Source organism: Perna viridis, chromosome 4 (genome assembly GCF_037379345.1).
Source record: "Perna viridis isolate PV_CMFRI_1.1 ecotype Kerala chromosome 4, ASM3737934v1, whole genome shotgun sequence".
Classification (NCBI taxonomy): Eukaryota; Metazoa; Mollusca; class Bivalvia; order Mytilida; family Mytilidae; genus Perna; species Perna viridis.
In genome coordinates, this window is record NC_142448.1 from 40,115,385 (window position 1) to 40,134,553 (window position 19,169).

General features: G+C 32.5%; 1 protein-coding gene across 1 annotated transcript; it reads left to right on the top strand.

Annotated features, from left to right (window-relative positions):
* The first annotated feature begins 981 nt into the window (after window positions 1-981).
* LOC148620060 (uncharacterized) lies at window positions 982-13,616 on the top strand. The gene is made up of 10 exons (XM_088580643.1): window positions 982-1,227; window positions 1,377-1,502; window positions 1,653-1,778; window positions 2,271-2,440; window positions 2,669-2,813; window positions 3,599-3,763; window positions 4,201-4,290; window positions 8,855-8,890; window positions 9,841-9,925; window positions 11,950-13,616. Exons 1-10 carry the CDS (start codon window positions 1,050-1,052, stop codon window positions 12,104-12,106), a joined length of 1,278 nt encoding a protein of 425 aa, XP_088436769.1. The 5' UTR covers window positions 982-1,049; the 3' UTR covers window positions 12,107-13,616.
* The last annotated feature ends 5,553 nt before the right edge of the window (window positions 13,617-19,169 follow it).

Genomic DNA, 19,169 nt, shown 5'->3' on the forward strand with positions numbered 1-19,169 from the left:
GAGTGCATTATATTATATTGTCAACATTGTGTAATCGACTAGGTCATTTGTTTGTAATCTGAGTTGGCTAAATTGTCCTGATGCTTTAAGTTAGTATGTATATCTATGTGAGCAAAGTGTCAATGATGGTGTACCTTGTGATTAGATATGTCGGCACAACACAATTGACTCTGTCTCACTGAAAAATTCTAAGATAGTAAAGGACATTGTTCCATGAAAGGACTCGAATTCATCAATATCAACCTGTATCCTAAACGTCAATTCAATGTTTCAAGACATACCGAAAAAAGTATGGGAAATGAAAAAATATCATATTCTAAGGGCATTACTACAAAAAGAACGTACATAAAGACCCTAAATCGATCTGTTACTCGTCAACTAACATCTGCATACAAACAATCATTTCGATATCTTAAGATTTTTAACCAAATATGGAAAACTGATCGTTACAATATTTATCGAAGTTGAACGCGTACAACTCTATAAAAAATCAACAGTGTCTCAGGGTTATAAAAAAATTCAGAAAACTTATCGTTACAATGATCTTGCTAGATTAAACTAGTATGACTCCATTTAAAATAAACAGACCCGAACAAAACTCAAACCTTATATGTTACTACACGTGCATAAAAAAAATCTGTTATATTTCAAGATATTTGGAAAAAAAATAATCCGGGAAACTAGTCCACCCGGAATGACAAAAAGACAGGCAAGAGATAAATTATATCCCCGCACAGCTTTGTGGTGGGGCAGTAATAACACTATTCAATGGAAATTGCCTTTACCTGATATTATATAAATAAACATGTAACAAAACACTAACATTTAGAAAATAAGTAATAAATACAAATGTTACTCGGATAAATCTCGATTTTGTTATTCTTTGTACTAATTTGCATCAATCAATACAACCAGGATTTTTTTCAAAATGACTATTTAAATTTTCCTGTTCAAACTATTCGTTTGAAGCAAAAACACGACACACTTATAAATATTTTTTTTTTCCTGTTTATTAAACGGCAAGAAAACAAAGTGGTTGGAGTTCAAAAATGTTTGTTAAACACAAGTGGAAAATTGCTTACTTTCTTCCAATGTTAACAGAGGCTATATATAACATTTCAACAGAAAATGAAGGATTGAAAGCCATGGATATCACGTCGGAGATGAGCGGTTTTACTGGTAATGAACAAGTTACAGAAAAGGCACAGAAGTGGACTAGATTTGCAGGTAAAAAAACAAATCGATAAAAATGTTTTAACCTATACCACGCACTGTTTTTTCTGTTTATTAAACGGCAAGAAAACAAAGTGGTTGAAGTTCAAAAATGTTTGTTAAATACAAGAGGAAAATTGTTTACTTTCTTCCAATGTTTACAGAGGCTAAATATAACATTTCAACAGAAAATGAAGGATTGAAAGCCATGGATATCACGTCGGAGATGAGCGGTTTTACTGGTGATGAACAAGTTACAGAAAAGGCACAGAAGTGGACTAAATTTACAGGTAAAAAAAACAAATCGATAAAAATGTTTTAACCTATACCACGCATTGTTTTTTCTGTTTATTAAACGGCAAGAAAACAAAGTGGTTGAAGTTCAAAAATGTTTGTTAAACACCAGTGGAAAATTGTTCACTTTCTTCCAATGTTTACAGAGGCTATATATAACATTTCAACAGAAAATGAAGGATTGAAAGCCATGGATATCACGTCGGAGATGAGCGGTTTCACTGGTGATGAACACGTTATAGAAAAAGCACAGAAGTGGACTAGATTTGCAGGTAAAAAAAAACAAATCGATAAAAATGTTTTAACCTATACCACGCATACAAATACCAAGCAAGCACAGACATCCTACTTAACATTATATAAAAAAAAGTGTCAAGCCATATTTATACATTCAATTCAAACAAACAATTCAAACCGAGTAAAACACACCGTTAGACGTTGTACGTAAGGCGCCAGTGGTATATGGTATAATTGTCAAAACATGGAGAGTATCAATATAGTACATGCTTAATTGTTAGGTGTAATATATTGGTTAACAAAAAAATCCCATAGACCGATTTTCATAACGAAGATGCCATACAAAGCGATATTCACTTTCCATTAAATTTGAACTTGAATAGTTTTAAAAGATAGAGGCTAAACTATTTGCTAAAAACAAAAACTGAATGGATTGGTTGTTACGTTTTGTTTGCATATGATCGCTAAATATATTGTATATTAAGAGATTGCAAAACATACTTTACTTCAAAAAATTGATGTTACAGGCTGTTTCACAAAAGGGAATCTTGACAATAATTCAACAAAAGCAGAAGTCCAAATGGTTTTAGATGAGGCTTTAAACTACTTAAATGTCACGTCCAGCATAGTAAATTCATTTTATAGCTGCGTGAAGCGATGTATAATTGAGCTGAATTTTGATTTGTTCATATATTTTGTAAGTATGTCCCACAACTCCGATTGCATTTACACTTTTGCTTTGTTTGCATAATGTATTAAATACATCATCTAAAAGAAATGTTATTTATTCAATAGAACATACAAGCTTACTTTATCAATAAACTAAAAAAAACGTAGATTTAAATTGATGTGTTAACTAATTTACATATGGTCAATATAGTTTTCCTTTCATGTTCTAGTCGATATAAAATATTTTGTTCCACAGAATATGGTTTGTAAGTGCATACACAATCAAGACAAACACCTCATTGTACACTTTGAAGAAAAGACGAATCAATGTGTAGATCATAAATTATGTGAAATACTCTGTTCAAATGGAAAGAGTTTTCCAGTCTATGTCAGTGAGAAAGGTAAAATTCATATGTCATGTAACAAAAAAAAAAATGCTCAAAATTGTATTTTTGTGTTGTGTTCGTTTGTTTCTTTTTTCTTTTTTTTTTTACATATTTACATCCAAAAATATGTTACACTTAAGAAACAATTTCACTTAATAATAATATACTCACTAAAAGTAAAATTCTGTCTTGAGTGTTGACATCATTTACCTGCCAAAATATGACAAGAAAGTAACCAAAGGGTTATGAATTGACAAAATAGCTTAATTCAAGCAATTATCTTGTCCTTTTAATGCAGAAATTTTAAGGAATATCATGTTTGTTTTTGTTTCATTGTGGAAGGATCCAAGGCTAAAAAGTCCAAATCACATCTTTCATCATCTAGCATTCATTTGTATTTTAGGCTAATGAGATCCCATTCTTTTTTGGTAACACTACTCTCATTAAAGAGTCTGTACTTGTGATTTAATGTCAGTTCAGAAAATTATCAAATAATTTTCAAAGTGTAATGGAAACGGTTAACAAAGAAAAAACTCAATATGTAAGGACACTGTCATAGCATTGTATGTTTGTCTCAATATTGTCAGATATGGACCCATCGGTGAGGAACGTTTTAATCGACTGCAAAAAAATGTTATATGTTCCTTTTGATAATTAAAAGAAATACGAATTATCCATGACATCCTTTTGAACTGCAACATTTATATTCAACTAAGAATATACTGCATTTGATCAAAGTTACTTCATCATTTCTATATTTATTGTATTGTTTTTTTTAATGCAAAAAGAATTTCCTAAAGTCTCTTCAGTAAAGAAGAGTTATGATATTTCCAACATCAGAGTTACATCATATGGTTGCAGTGTTGAAACAGATCTGAACACATTTGAAAATCTAAATAACGACACATGTTTACAGACATTAAGAAGAGTGCCGTGTAACTTTACAGGGATTATTTTTCAATTCGGTAATAATCATTATCATTTGTATGTTAATCTTTTTGATTTGTTGAAAATATAATTTTTTACCACAAATGTTTGTATGCTTTAATAAGCTAGTACATGTTAATCAAAGCGATAAGAGAGAACAAGGTTAAGCAGCACAGAGTGTTGTTCTAGTTACTTCTTATTATATTTTTGTTGGATGAGACAATAATTTATGATGTTTGTTTAGATAAAACATTCCGAAAATAAATAGAAATATGAAATATGTTCAGTATATTTGAATTGTAACCATTCACAACGCCGCTTAAAAATGAACTTATAATAATGACCATCTATTTTTAGACTTTTTATTAATCGTATTAATAAGTTTACAGGTTTTATCATATAAAAACAATATAGTTATGTACACCACTCAAATTGATTCCATTTTTATTGCTTCGATATGATATCAATTTCAAAGAAATAGGCTTAGTGGAATGGATATGTAAATCTAGACATGGTAATTGTACACCTCGAGCATATTTTCGGATTCTTAACAACACAGTTGCAGGTAAGACAATTTCATTTGAATAGCGTGATAATACACAGAAACATCAATTATATCAGATCGTCAAATGGTTAGTAAGAGGAAGGAAAATAGATGAGATCAATTGAAGACATTGGAGACCTATTTCTAATTACCGTTAAGCATATGAAATAAAATGACATTACATGTATTTAAGAACATCTTTGATCGATTGATTGTAGTTTAATTTGCATTGCGTTTATTGAATGCATTTTATGGTGGAAATATTTATTCAATGAAGCGTACCTCTGTTTTGTACTTGTTCGACAATTGTACACGAATTTCAAATATACCTGGCTACTGAAACAAAAGTCTGGAATGCGTATTCCATCAAAGGCATATCATTTGGACTCAGAATCCTACGAGTATCTCCTTATTTGCTTTATGTTGCTTGCTTGACAGAAATGCAATGGCTACCAATTTTACCATGTTTTTTAATAAGATTAGCCCTGAATACGATTTGGTTGGAAGTCGTAACCACTACTTGTATGTGTGTAATTTAAGTCAATTCAATTTAAATAATCTGAATATAACAAGAGTGGATATGTTTAATATGAGGGAGTAATCAAAGGAACCAAGGTTATAGCGGTAATCAAAAGAATGTAATCCAGGGACAAAAACTGGACATGGAAAACATACATTCACAACAAAGAACATAAAGTAACTAAAATCATACATACAAAGTAAGAAAAGTAAATGAGCAACTCAGACTCCACTAAAAATTGGGAGCATGGACCAGGTGCACCGGTAGGGTAAGTGTCTCTGCTTTTCTAGAAACACCCGCCGAGTTGCTCATAAAAAGTCAAGTTCGGGGGAGACAAACGAGAAAATGAAAACTATGACCCTTTGAATACATCAGTTTTCATAGTGCTGATGGATACACCATAACGATCCATGAGTTCATGATGACGACCATAAAACCGCTGTAGTGATGACTTACATCTTGTAGCAACATAATCTGTTCCAGAAGCCTATTTTTAGAGTTCTAGTGCGATACAAAAAGTCTGAGTAGTTTCGGCAAGCTCTGGCATAACGCATGAGTTATGATATGAACACTCAATACGCAGGAGCCGAACGGATGTTGCCACAGATGAAAGGAAAGTTAACAATTCTGAATGAAAAGTCATCACGTTTGTCGTAAAGTTTGGTCAATAGTTTTCCTTTACCATCGATTTCTAAGTGTAGGTCAAGATATGAGGCTGACTCCACATTGTCTGTTGTATCCTTTATCTCAAGTTCTTTTGGGTAGATGCGATGTATCAAATCCCCGAAATTAGGATTGTTTAAAGATAATACGTCATCTATATAGCGGAAACTGAGATTGAAGGATCTAGCCAAACGGTATTCGTTCTTTCTGATCAGATCAGCTATAAATTCAGCCTTAAAAGAGTGAAGGAATAGGTCAGCAAGTAAAGGAGCACAATTTGTTCCCATTGGAACGCCGACCGTTTGTTGAAAAATACGTCTGCCACACTAGACAAATATGTTGTCGATTAAAAATTCCAGCATTTTGTAAACATCTTCCTCTGTATATTTGGAAAATGATTTGGAATTGATTCTTACAAAGTACGAGGAATCTCTACCAAGAACTATATATTTGTATCTAGGTGTACCATCTTTTTTGGAAAAACAACGATGTATAATGATTTTAAGTCGGGATTTTAACTGGGTATGGGGAATCGAAGTATTCAGTGTTGAACAATCATAGGTTTTAATTCTATTATATTCAGAAAATAGTCTTGAACTGATTGTTTCCAAAAGATCTTTCGAATTTTTTAAGGATCCACATTGAATTAATACCACTACGGGAGTAACAAGTGTTGTGGTAGGACTGTAGACCCTCTTTGACAGTTGTGAGTATAGACGTTAAAAGTTTTTAAAGAGCTTTGGTGGTACATTTTGCAGATCCAGCTATGAAACGTTGTTTGTATGGATTCTTGTGAAGTTTAGGAATCCATTATATAGACGGTAAATCACAATCATCGTCCTTGGTAGAGAGACCAAAAGACGATAGCACAGATTTATGGTTTTCCACAAGCTCTTCTTTGGAGAGAGTGGTGGCAGTGTAGGTCCTATCACTGCTATCATTTTCTACGTCTACCTCTGATAATAAAGATTGGATATAAAATGTTCTGCAGACAAAAACAATGTTGTTTTGTGCTTTGTCTGCTGGTACAACAACATACTTGTCATGTATAGTAGACAATGTTTTTGCTATATCGGGATCCTTGAAAACTGATGTAGCCTTGGCACTCATTGACCTATTTAAAACCTTCATTCATTTCAAAATTAAAGATCTCACGGCCTTAAACCACTCTGACAGAGAATCAATGTCTTTTTGTTCTCGTTTTATCCATTTTCTTGCATAGTCCTCGACGGCATCCATAAGAACTTTAAAATTATAATTCCAATTTCTGGAGCGTGGTTCACGATACTTGGGAGCTTTAGAAAGGATATTACGCAGAGATTCGTTTTCGATAATGGTCAAATCTCCAGTAACGACATGACCAGAAGGACCATATTTGAATGGAGAGGTTTTGCAAGAACAGTCAGGTGGTTTAGCCTTGAAGTCCTCAATCTCGAGCTTCTGCAATAGCCTTTTATAATTGAAAATTTTGGATGCGATGGGTGAAGTATAGGAATATGAAATAATTGGTATGGATTTGTCTTTGAAATATGGGGGAATTTTGCTGGTAAAGTTTTTGTGATGGAGGATGTTAGCCAAATTAATTGCATCTATACCTTTGTTGACAAACGGTAGTGGAAGAAATGATCGTTTTTCTTCATCTTGACTTTTCACACAAATTGGTTTAAAGAGTCTGTGGAAACCAATATCCAAAATGATGGCAACAAGTCTGTATAATGATGACGCGGGGTCAGAAACAGGAGTGTCAAGACTTGTTTTGTACAGGGAGTGTAGTAGAGTGAGAGGTATAGAATAAAGTTTGATTCTAATGTGATGAAGTCCAAGAGGTTTGTGTATAGTGGCGATGACCATGACTCCTTTCCCGTCTTGGATTTTTGTCAAATAAATTCATCACATTTACGTTATTGTTATATTGGCTTGAAAGGTTTCCGATACTTTTGATGTTGTCATTGCATCCGTAAGGTATTGCAGTACCTAGTCTGCGTATCCAGTACTCCTCTCTTTCCCTATGATAGTTTTTACTTAGAACGGGACTGTTCGTAGGATGGTATTTTTTTTCCTAAAATAGAAATTTTCATGGAGAGGATTGAATGTTCTTGTTGATTAAAGTGTTAATAAATTGTCGGGAATTGGGTAATGTTAATTCCCGAACGATGACTGCACATTCTTTTATTTAATCATTCTTGCGTTTCTCCGACATATATTTAACCACATAAGTTGCATTCTAATCCATATATTAAGTTTGTTGATTTGCAACTTAAGTCATCGTGACTTCTTGTATGGAAGGTTTTGTTTGTAAGGGAACTGGAGAAGTAAGGGTCGGTTATAAGAATGTTGCATGTTTTGCAATTTTTAATACCCCATTTTGATATGGTACAATGTGGTTCGACATCGTTGTAGTCAAATGTATCGTTTAAAGTGATGAAACATGGTTTGATAATTTTAAAATAGTCAGAATTTTTGTACTGGAATAGATGGTTCTGCAGACTGAACGTGTGATTGGGTACTTTTAGTTGAATTGGTCGGGGCACTTTCCATACCAGATGTGAGTGTGCTAAGATTCCCATCTGAGGACACCACATACTTACAAGACAACAGAGTGTCCGATCTGCTGACAGGTTCGGACCTTTTTATACTGGACGACGTTCGAGCCAATTTTTCTTTCATTAAAACCATTAAAACCATTTAATTTTAAAAATTGTATTACTGGGTTGATGATACCCTCGGAGACAAAATCCACCAGCAGAGGTATCGACCCAGTGGTGTCAAAGAGTAATCAGGGGAACCAAGAAGAAGACAACAAACCCCGATGGGATGTCAGCTCAATTCCACCCATGGGTTTTCAATGAACGAAGATGAAACAAACACACCACAGGGAAGGTTATGACTGGCCCCGAAACAATATCATGGACAGGTGCAGCGAAATAGTTGACTTAATATATTTAAGCAAAATAAAAAAAATTCTCAAAAACAACAAATTAGAAAAAAAACAAGACACAAATCAGACGCAAAAAAAATGCAGCGGGGTTAAAGAACTTTGGTGTGAATCCTTAGTAGATACAGAAATAAAGACACTGATAATAAGTTAAACAAATGCACAAACAAAGGACTACACCGACAATGTGTTTAAGTAATTTTACCAAATATTTGTAGTGGCCCTAGATTTTAATTTTTGACAGCATGCACATTTGTTGTTATACATATGGTATCAATGTGTTTTTAAAAAATGCAGTTGGTTTCTTAACGTGTTCCTCGAACTTGGATGTCACAGCAGGAAATATCTTGTTGCAGGAAGGCTATACCACAATCTAGGAAAAAATTTATCGATAAGCAATGTGTATCGCATTTTGTTCATTCTTATGATTATTAATCTGAATTTTAATACATTGTTGTTTTTTACAGTTTTGACAGAAGAAAAAACTACAACTAACAGTCACAGTAAGCAATAATGCAGTAACAGTGTCAACTCATGAAAATGAATCAACAAAATATTATCTCTATTGGAATCACAGGGAAAATATGTTACATTTTGTCCAATTTTTCATTCAAATACCTTCATTTATAGATGCAAGGACTGAGCATTTGCCTTTAAACAATTTATATCTGCTACAATTATCCATCACTATGCTTATCAAAATTTAAAGCATTTCATTACTCAAGCCTTAGGGTAAGGCACACAACTTTTATTAATCAGTTTAGTTTGTTTTCAGTATTTTATATGTACATCAACCTCATGTATTCATCAAAGTAACTTGGGATATTTTCATTCTGTTTCAACTGAACACTTGAAAGCTTGATAGAGTTTAATGATTTTGAATATGATACACACATATCAATGATTTCAATATTCAAGTTTCCTTACCCTAGCTCAACCTTATTAAGTACTACATTTGTATATCCATTCATAAATCGTATATGGGCAGAAATAAAAAAATCACGTCTTAGGTTTATTGCTTGCAGTAACTTCATATACTTTTCCTCGTGAAAAAAAGAGGAAGAAAATAAAACATTCAATAAAAAATAACTTATACTTGAACAACAACAAAAATATACCAAATCTCATATACATAAAAAAAGCAAAAGAAAATAAAAAATAGTACAGCAGCAATTCGTTTAGTTACTATAAACACCTTCGATATCGAACTCCATCAATCCAGTTCATACATTTAATTACCCAGTTTTGCAAAGTACAGTGTGTTACAAAATGTAGTACAAACAAAATGTAGTAAGCCGATGGCCACATTTATTTGATTCTGTTAGCCTCATACGGAATATAAAGTATTAAAAACGGCAACACATGCTCTGAAAAGCTTAATATCTAGAATTTAAAATCAGTTTTGTTATTTTGTACATATACATTGTAGTAACAAACATTTTTGTTCGGACAGATAACCTCAAAGGAATCGTTATATGCAGTGCTGTGTTATTAGTCATGATAGCAATTGGGGTTTCATTTTGTGTATGGAAGACAAGGTAGTTAAACTAGTTAAAAGTCAATAAACTGTATACTTTATAAGTAACCAGTTGTGTAAGAAATGCACAAAATTGCATATTTAACACTGACCAAAAACAAAAAAAAATATAATTCAAATTAATAACGTGACAATGACTACGTAGAAGGTTTCGACTTTCCATGTTGTTATAAAACGATATACAAATGTATACAAATTTACATTTTATGAGAAAAAAAGTTAAGCAGTATACATAACCTAATATAGTTATATGTTCCTGTTTATTTACACAAATGGGCATTTAAAGTATCAATGAATACTTTCAATTGGATCTGTATAATATCCTTAACAACTATCCTTTGTCATGAAACGGGAACAATACGTGTAAATCCATTATATAACCCTATATAATAGAAAGAGTGGGCGTGTTTCATGACAAGGACAAAACAAGGTATTGCATATATTTCCTTTCATCTGTGGCAACATTCAGCAACTGCGTATGGAGTGTTCATATTACGACTCATACGTTATGACAGAGCTTGTCGAAACTACGCAGACTTTTTTTTATCGCGCTAGAACTCTGACAAATAGGCTTCTGGAACATGGTTATATTACTACAAGATTGAAGTCATCACTACAGAAGTTTTATGGTCGTCATCAAGAACTCGTGGATCGTTATGGTGTATCCGTTTGCACCACAAAAAATTGACGACTTTTTATTAGCAACTCGGCGGATGTTTATGTTCTTTGTTGTGTATGTCTGTTTTCCATGTCTGGTCTTTGTCCCTAGATTGCATTCTTTTGATTACCGCTATAACCTTGGTTCCCTTGATCCCTTGAGTACTCTTTAAACTTTACTATAACATGCTTTAAGTCATAGGCATATTTGTCTTTGTAGCGTCAAGCTGTGCCTTCAAAATTTTACTTGATAAACTTGATTCATCCAGAGACAAAAAAATACAAAAAATTATTTGCATTTATCTGAAATATAAAATTAACGCACGACAGGGACTGCTATGTCGTACGTTACGATGTATCCATCTGCGCATTGAAAACTGATTTGTTCAACTTATCATAGTTTTCCTTTCCTCTTTTTTGGTCCAGCCCGGACTTGACTTTTTATGAGCAACTCCATGTCTGGTCTTTGTCCCTAGATTGCATTCTTTTGATTACCGCTATAACCTTGGTTCCCTTGATAGCTCTTACATAATCAACACTAACTGCTTGACTTAAAACAACAAAATTAAACGTTTTGCAAATACTGAAATAATAAAAAAAAACATACGTTTCCCATTCTACGATATCTAAGCTCTATGTCCAAACCACAAAATACTTTCTACCAGATCAAACAAGAAAGAAGTAATGTCAATTGTTATAACTCAAACTTGTCGGTCGATAAAGTGTTCTTTTTCAATCTTTACTTTGAAGACATATTATTTTTTTAATAATGACGATGCTGAGATAATAATGTATCCTCTATTCCAACTGTCAACAATAGCGGTATCACAAAAATAAATCTCTGATCTGTAGGTTATGGTTTATTTGCGGGTCACTTAAGATAATACTGATAGGTTGATTAGTTATCCAACTTCTCAATAATGTGTATATATCATGTGCTGTTTTTATTTGAAAACCAACAAAAGTAACGTATTATAGTATAATTTTGTAAGGTTTTCCCTATTCGCTTAGTTATTGGTCCGTAGCTAGCCAGAATGTACTGAGGCGTAAAACCTTACGCAATTATACCTTTATTGACTAACTAGTCCAATATGGATTTTAACCAGTCCAATATGACATATTTAATAAGTAAAAGCCGTTCTGGACGGCTAAATCTCATATTAGACAGCTATATCCCGTATTGGCGCACTTCTGTAGTTTTTATTATATTGGCAATTTTGATCAAATTCAGGCTAATATTCGGACGTTAGTCACTAAAAACATCTTTTAAGTGTTTGTTTAGTCATTCATTCGTTTATAACTACTCAAGTCACACATTTGAATAAAAATATAACATATGTCACAAAAATGTTTTTTTTTTTTCGGAAGGAAGCAGAGCTTAGTTGCGGTAAGAAATCAAACGGCAGACGTGTATCAACGACCTCACCACACAAGACAAGTTTCTAGAAGTGATATCTATGAAATGATTGTAATTTCGAGTCCTCCAAACAGAAGTGACGAAAACCAAAATTCTGCCTTAGTTTGAATCGAACCTTACCATACAAACTGTGTATCCATCGATTGCATACAGGTGATGAAAACAAACAATTATGATTACCAGGTTTGGTAAATGTCAGAAGGGACTAGTGGAAGTGGAGCCGAACTTCATATTATATTATTTTATTTACAATATATTTATCATTTTATATCTTGCCCCTATATTCCCTTTTTCAGGGATTTGTTGATTTGAAAATTGATTCCTTGTATGTATTCCATCTTTTCTAAGACCACTCAGTCACGAAGGGAAATTAATACTTTTACTTTTTTTGAAGATAATCCTGCATTTGTGTTTTGCATCGATTGGTTTGTTTGTGTAGAACAATTCATGTATAATTAATATTCAAGTACATTAAATTCAATCTGTTAAATATGGATACTCATTGTTCCGTGAAATCAACAAAACGCTCAAGTCTCTCTTTTACTTCATTTATGAGGGTATGAAATAGTTGTACATGCACACCCAAAAGAAATAGTGGTTCATTCCATAACACAAAGTAACTACTTAGTGATGATAACAAACCAACTTCTCCGTTACGATCGGCCATTCATTTCATATTTTTTTGATAACGCATCTAGCCGCTGGCGAAAATGTTATTTATGTTGAAGGCAATATTACTACCCAAGAGCAGATACTTTATTGATGACACTTGTACATATGGAGCTATTGTGTTTTATTCAATGGACAATATTGTATGCATGATAATCCCCCGTACATAATTTTTTGTTTTATTGTTTGTACTTATGTTTTTTTCAATGCACAACTCAAATACAATAGGACCAATTGTATTACATAACCTTTAATAGTTGTCCATTCTGCAACATGTTTACATCTACAGCTTCTGAACTGTACATACTGCTCAGTAAATATTAATTAGTTTCTCATTTCATTCATGTTTTGTCAACTGATTTTTATAGCTTTCATAATGAGCGAAAAATTGTTCATTGAAAAACATCAACTCAAGATGTTTGATTTCAAAAACATAGTAACAACAATTTTCTAAGAATGTTGATATAAAAAAAAACGTGAGTTCATATTTTGTGACATTCGATTTTCACGGGTTATAAAATACATTTATCTAGGATTACTTTAGAATATTTTTGCCGATTGAGTTTGGACATTGTCATGGGAGAAATTCTAGCGATTGTCCGTTTGTGACGTCACTAATAGTGTTGGAAGAACAAGTTAGAAACGACAGATAGTCACTTTCGACCTTTCAAGTTTTTTTTACAGAAAATGATACACAACCACACAGACAGCCAGTCTTAACGCCTATATTTATATCACTTGTTCATTCCACATCACCCTTGGTGTGATGTCGCATATATTTATCCTTCTGAAAGTTGATGCAATGACCATATCATAGAGAAAAATAATAATCATGTATGAACAACTTACATTTATACAGTTAAATGTGTAAATTGGGCAATTTCAAAAAATGTTTAACCGGTTCTAACTTCATGTGTTCACTTAATGGTCTAAATAGTGTCTTTTGTAAATATTGAGGTGCAAAAAATGTACAGAAATCTTCAATATAAAAATATTGATAAATAAAGGAAGTAATCACATGCCATAATGTTTCAGTAACAACGATACAATAGATATTTATATCATGTATGAACATTAACATGACAAAATAACTGCACATACATATCTGACAAGTATTAGATCAGCGCCAGAAGAGACAAAAAAAATCCAATTCTTCAAAATCAATCTAAACAGTGATGTAATAATACACAGAGCTTCAAATATACATGTAAGGTTAAAAAAAATGATTTGAGAAAACTAACAAATGCACCATAAAGCATACTCAGTAATGCATTATAGTCTCTCCGTAGGATACATCATCAAATACCAACGAGTCATAATTAGATATCCGCTTAAAAATGCCAATAGTTACAGAAAGCTGGCTAAGAACATATTAAAGAATGACAATAACATGAAAACTGCCAGCATTGGAAATAATATGTCACTACTATTTCAGTGGAATGGATTCTGATTATACTCGGCGTCGCATAAATAATATACTATTAAAATTTGAATAAAAATATTTTCTACGACTTTATTGACACCTACCGTCGTTTAAATTGTCTTAAATGACTTGCTCATTCATTTAGCCAAACGGCTTCTCCCTAAGCATTGAATCGTTAAATTCCGGTCCGATTTTAATTCTCGGTGCCAATATTTACATTGTAAAAAGTCGGCCATGTTTACAGTGATCGGGTTGCTAGGATATATTGTTTACGTTTAAATGCTTTGTCCAAAAACCGAAGAACCCATAATGTTTTTCGGCGTTATTTCGGATATCTCGGATTTATTTTACGCGAAAAACGTTCAATACCGAGAAGTTGATCAAGCAGACGATTGTCACCGGAGTTCGACGGGAACTTACGAACTTCGTTTCTAAACGAATCGTCCCGTAGAAACCAACATGGCGGATTAGTATGGGATTTTCCCGTAAGGATTTGTTACGCATGATTTAAGCTAATAAGCGACTCGTTGGTACTAACACGTCATGCATATATGCGAACTATCTTCAGATTAAATAAAACAGCGACAACTGTAGCGGTAAGTCCCGACGGTTAAAAAAGGAGAGCTTCAATTCGAAAATGTGTTGTATGTGACGTCGAGAATAGTAACGTCAAGCACTACGTGTACCTGTTCTTGGAAATGCAGAAATATTCTCTGACTACAGTTCAGGTTTATGTGATATGATGTTTTAAAAAACCAATAGATGCTTCCCGGCAGAATTGCCCTAATTGACATATATAAACAGATAAAGACGAATGAGATGAAACATTTGATAGCTAATGCAAACATGATACGTCAAGTTAACAACTATCATGTTTTTCTTCATTCAACGAGATGTATTTCATGTAAGGGTAAATGTTTAGATTTGACAGAGTTTGCATTGAAATAAAGCCACAATAAATATGTGATTATATTTACTAATCTCATTTTCGAAAAAAAAATTATACAGAATTCAAAGTGTCAATGGGTTAAGAGATATGATATAAGTAGGCTTTTACTCGCTGCATTACCTGTCTGCAATTCTTCTGAAACAATATTACGTTTCCGTTCACTTATTCCTATATGTTAATACGTTAATGTGTTAATACATATTTAATTTCATATTGGCCCTGCTATAGGTTTGAAGTCTGTCATATTGGTCGAAACTTATAACAGGGCCAATATTAATTACATATTTATTGAAAATTGTATTAGCCAACTCAACTATAGGATTTGTGGAACAGTTGTTTCCGTGTTTTACCAAGAACAAGTAGGTTTATTTGCATTAATCATTCTTAAATATCCTGTTTGTATTATTTTGTTGTGTTTATGCATCTTATAGTCCTGGTGATCAAAGTTCCTGAAATAACACAATTCTTCTGAAAGCACATTTTAGATATTCAAATGTGTAAATGAAATTATATTCTTCTCTTTTGTTTTAGGCATTACAATAGGGTTACCAGGTGTAATAAATTATTGGTTTGCAAATCATTGTTATGTTGATTTTTTATGTTTTCTACCTGTATGTGCACATCCTTTAATTCTAGTTTGTCTGGTTTAATTTTCATAATGTATGTTTTTTTATATTTGGTCTGAAGCTCTTTAGAGCTTGTGATTGTATTTGAATAATATAATATGCCAAATCAAAATAAAGTTTTCTTACCTCATTTTTATTTTTTTTTTATTTGTTTGGTTAATTATATACATGTTTATGTACATATGCATAAATAATCCAGCATGATAATGAAGTGATAATATATAATTCAAAATGGCGGTATCAAACGACCGGAAGTTATGATGCCGTATTGGCCCTGGTTTGATCCATATTTGCCTCTTTTTCTTCATATTGGCCTCGTATAGATGCCCGGTTTAAATTCACATCAATTGGTAAGTTTTAGACATATTTTATCGGAATTTGGGTAATAATTAATAATATATTAATAATACAACATGTACTTTTATTTTTAAAAGTTAGTTTGCGACAAAAGACACCATAAACATATAATATAAGCACTATTTACACACTGCATAAAAAATAAAGCGAAAACGTATATGTACATGTAGCTAAGCCATTGAAACTTGAAATTATATATCTGGTATTGCTGCAAATATATAGGCAACGGTTTAACACACTCAACAAAACAAAAGTTCACCGCAATAAACTTTTAATGATCTTAATAAGCTTGTGGATCTAAATATTGAAAAGTTTACATAGCTCCAGCAAGCTTTGGCAAAACGTATGACATATGATTTATAAATTCCATATGCAAGTCTACTTAGAATCAAGGAAAATTACCGAAGAACGAAAAAAGTACGCTTTAGACAAAACAATAGCACCAGATGACCAGACAACACGTCTATCACAGGTTATGGTAAATATGTCAAAGAGATAACAACCCTTCTGGGATGACAAATTCAATGAATGCCGTGGAAACCATCACATACATCACAGGGCAGACCGCAGCTGTATTGCATTCAAAGTCAAAAATCTAAAACAAGAAGTTTGAAGGCAGGTGTTTCTAGAAAAGCAGAGGACGCTTAATCTACCGGTGCACCTGGTCCATGGGCCCAGTTTTTTTTTTTTTTTTTTTGAAGTCCGAGTTGCTCATTTGCTTTTGTTACTTTGTATGTATGATTTCAGTTACTTTATGTTCTTTGTTTTGTATGCCTGTTTTCCTAGTCTGGTCTTTTTAATTACATTCCTTGGATTACCGCTATAACCTTAGTTCCCTTGATTACTCTCTCATAAACAGGTTAATTTTAATGAAACCCATACATTAAGCATAAAAAATTGTTAATGTGTGTTAATGTGTATTCTGAATTTTATTTTTACTAAATATTGTTCTGAATTATATTCTAGCATAATTGTTATTCGTCAAATTCATAATTATCGTTTGTGTAATCTATTTCTGCTCCCAGTGTGTCTCTACATTTTTCACTGATCAAACAACTGAAAGATTTGAGAATTGGACGACCAACGTAATCTTCGCTGACCACATTAACATGTAACATTCGATTTCACAATCCTATATATCGTTGTCTGATAAGGGGATTCCAACAGGATATTTGTAATTGTCTGTATGTCCATTGATTAATAGGAAACAATATCCAAGTTCTAATCCTATGACGAGGAATGATAACTTCAAACAAGTTACAACATAACTCTGTTCCTAGTTATTAGTAGTACAGTGCGGTACAAAAAGTCTGCGTAGTTACAGTAAGCTCTTGCATAATATATTAAATGTGATATGAAAACTGCATACGCAAGTGATGAAGAGATGTAACCACAAATGAAAGGAAAATGACAATACAGAATGAAAAGTCATAACGTTTGATCAATAGTTTTTGCTTTTTGAAAATACCAATATTTGATCTCTGTATTTCTGCATCACTGGATTTGGTCGGAAATTTTTCAATAGAATGTTAGAAAAATCATGTTTTTGATAGAGTTATCTACCTTTGAAATGTTTATTTTCAGTGCATTTCAATAAAATCATCACTCAATTAGTCAACATGTTACGGAAATCTTGATTTTTTTCCCTTGAATCTAGTGGCATATAGTCAAATAAATGATTTTTTTTCTCATATCATGTTTCACCCATTGCATGTTTTTACAGATATTGACATTTAAGTAAACACGCATCAAGATAAACGCGTTGAATCATCTTTGGAAATGAATATAACTACAGTGTGGATTAAATATAAACTCCCTGTTATATTAAAGAACTGCAGTCTTTATTGTTCATGTATTAGACCTGTAGCATCCTTTGTCTTAATTTTTTTTGGATGGATATATGATGCGATGAATAAAGTCATCGAGTCTTTGATTTTTTTAAGGCATAAGATATTTTATATCAAGTAGAAATTGAGATCAAAGAATCTGGAAAAACGATTACCTGTCTTCCCAAACTGTTATGAATCACATCAATCACTACAACAGAAGATACATAAATAAGGACATGTATTTTGTCATTTTTATTTCCTGGTGTTTATAATCTTTCAAACTCTTGACTTTTTATCAGTTGTAGACAAATGTAACTACAATGTCCATATAAATTCCATCTCCAATTACAAAGGCAAATTGTGATAAATTAGAATTATTACGAGAGAAAAAAACATCGAATGCGGTATATAAGAATAACTATGGTGGTGTAGCCCCAAAACGCAATTCAAGTTTCTCAAACTGAACGAAGCAGCAAGCCCGAGCACCGGCTGCCGAGTTATACCCAATTATCTATTTGGTGGTAATTGGCATTATTACAATTTTTTATTTTCAAGTACAAAAAATAAAGATAAGCTCCCTTAATCCCTATAGTTCACAACAGCCTAAATTAAATTAGACCCCAATCATTATCGGGAGTATCGACCTTTTACTAAAATGCCATTTCTTATGGATCGCATAGTTAGCAAACTTGTTTTTCGCCTATACGATTCTGTGCTTTTACACAAAATGACTGAAGTAAAATATCGCATGTTTGTGATTTAAAGATATTTTTGACAAGTATATTAATTTACTAATGACCCCTACAATTATGGGACCGCTTTCCTTTATACTGAGTATTCTTAATATCAACTGATTGGTTGTTAACCAGTAAAATGCACGAATCAATTTTTGATATGCATTCAATGGTGCAATTTCACATATACACCGTACATTTAACATAGCTATACATGTCTTTGTTAGTCAAATAAGGTAAATCTTCGGCAAGTAAATCTAACACACGAAATATTTAGTAAAAATAATGTATGTTAATAGTTGGACAAATGCCATGCTTTCAACTCTTTTTACATTTTTTTTAATATCTTCCAATTCATTCATGTTTTTTTTTTATTCCACTCATTCTAAATTTAAAAAAGGACACAAAACATTTTAAACAGGAAAAAACCGATAAGCTTTTGCGATTGGAATTTTTTTAAACCCCCAAATCAATGGCTAAATTATACAGTTGACTACACGTTGATTATTATTCATGGAGTTCGTCAGGTGGAATGCAAAATGAGGCTTGTTAAAATTGTTAGTTTGCATTTACATATTCCTACG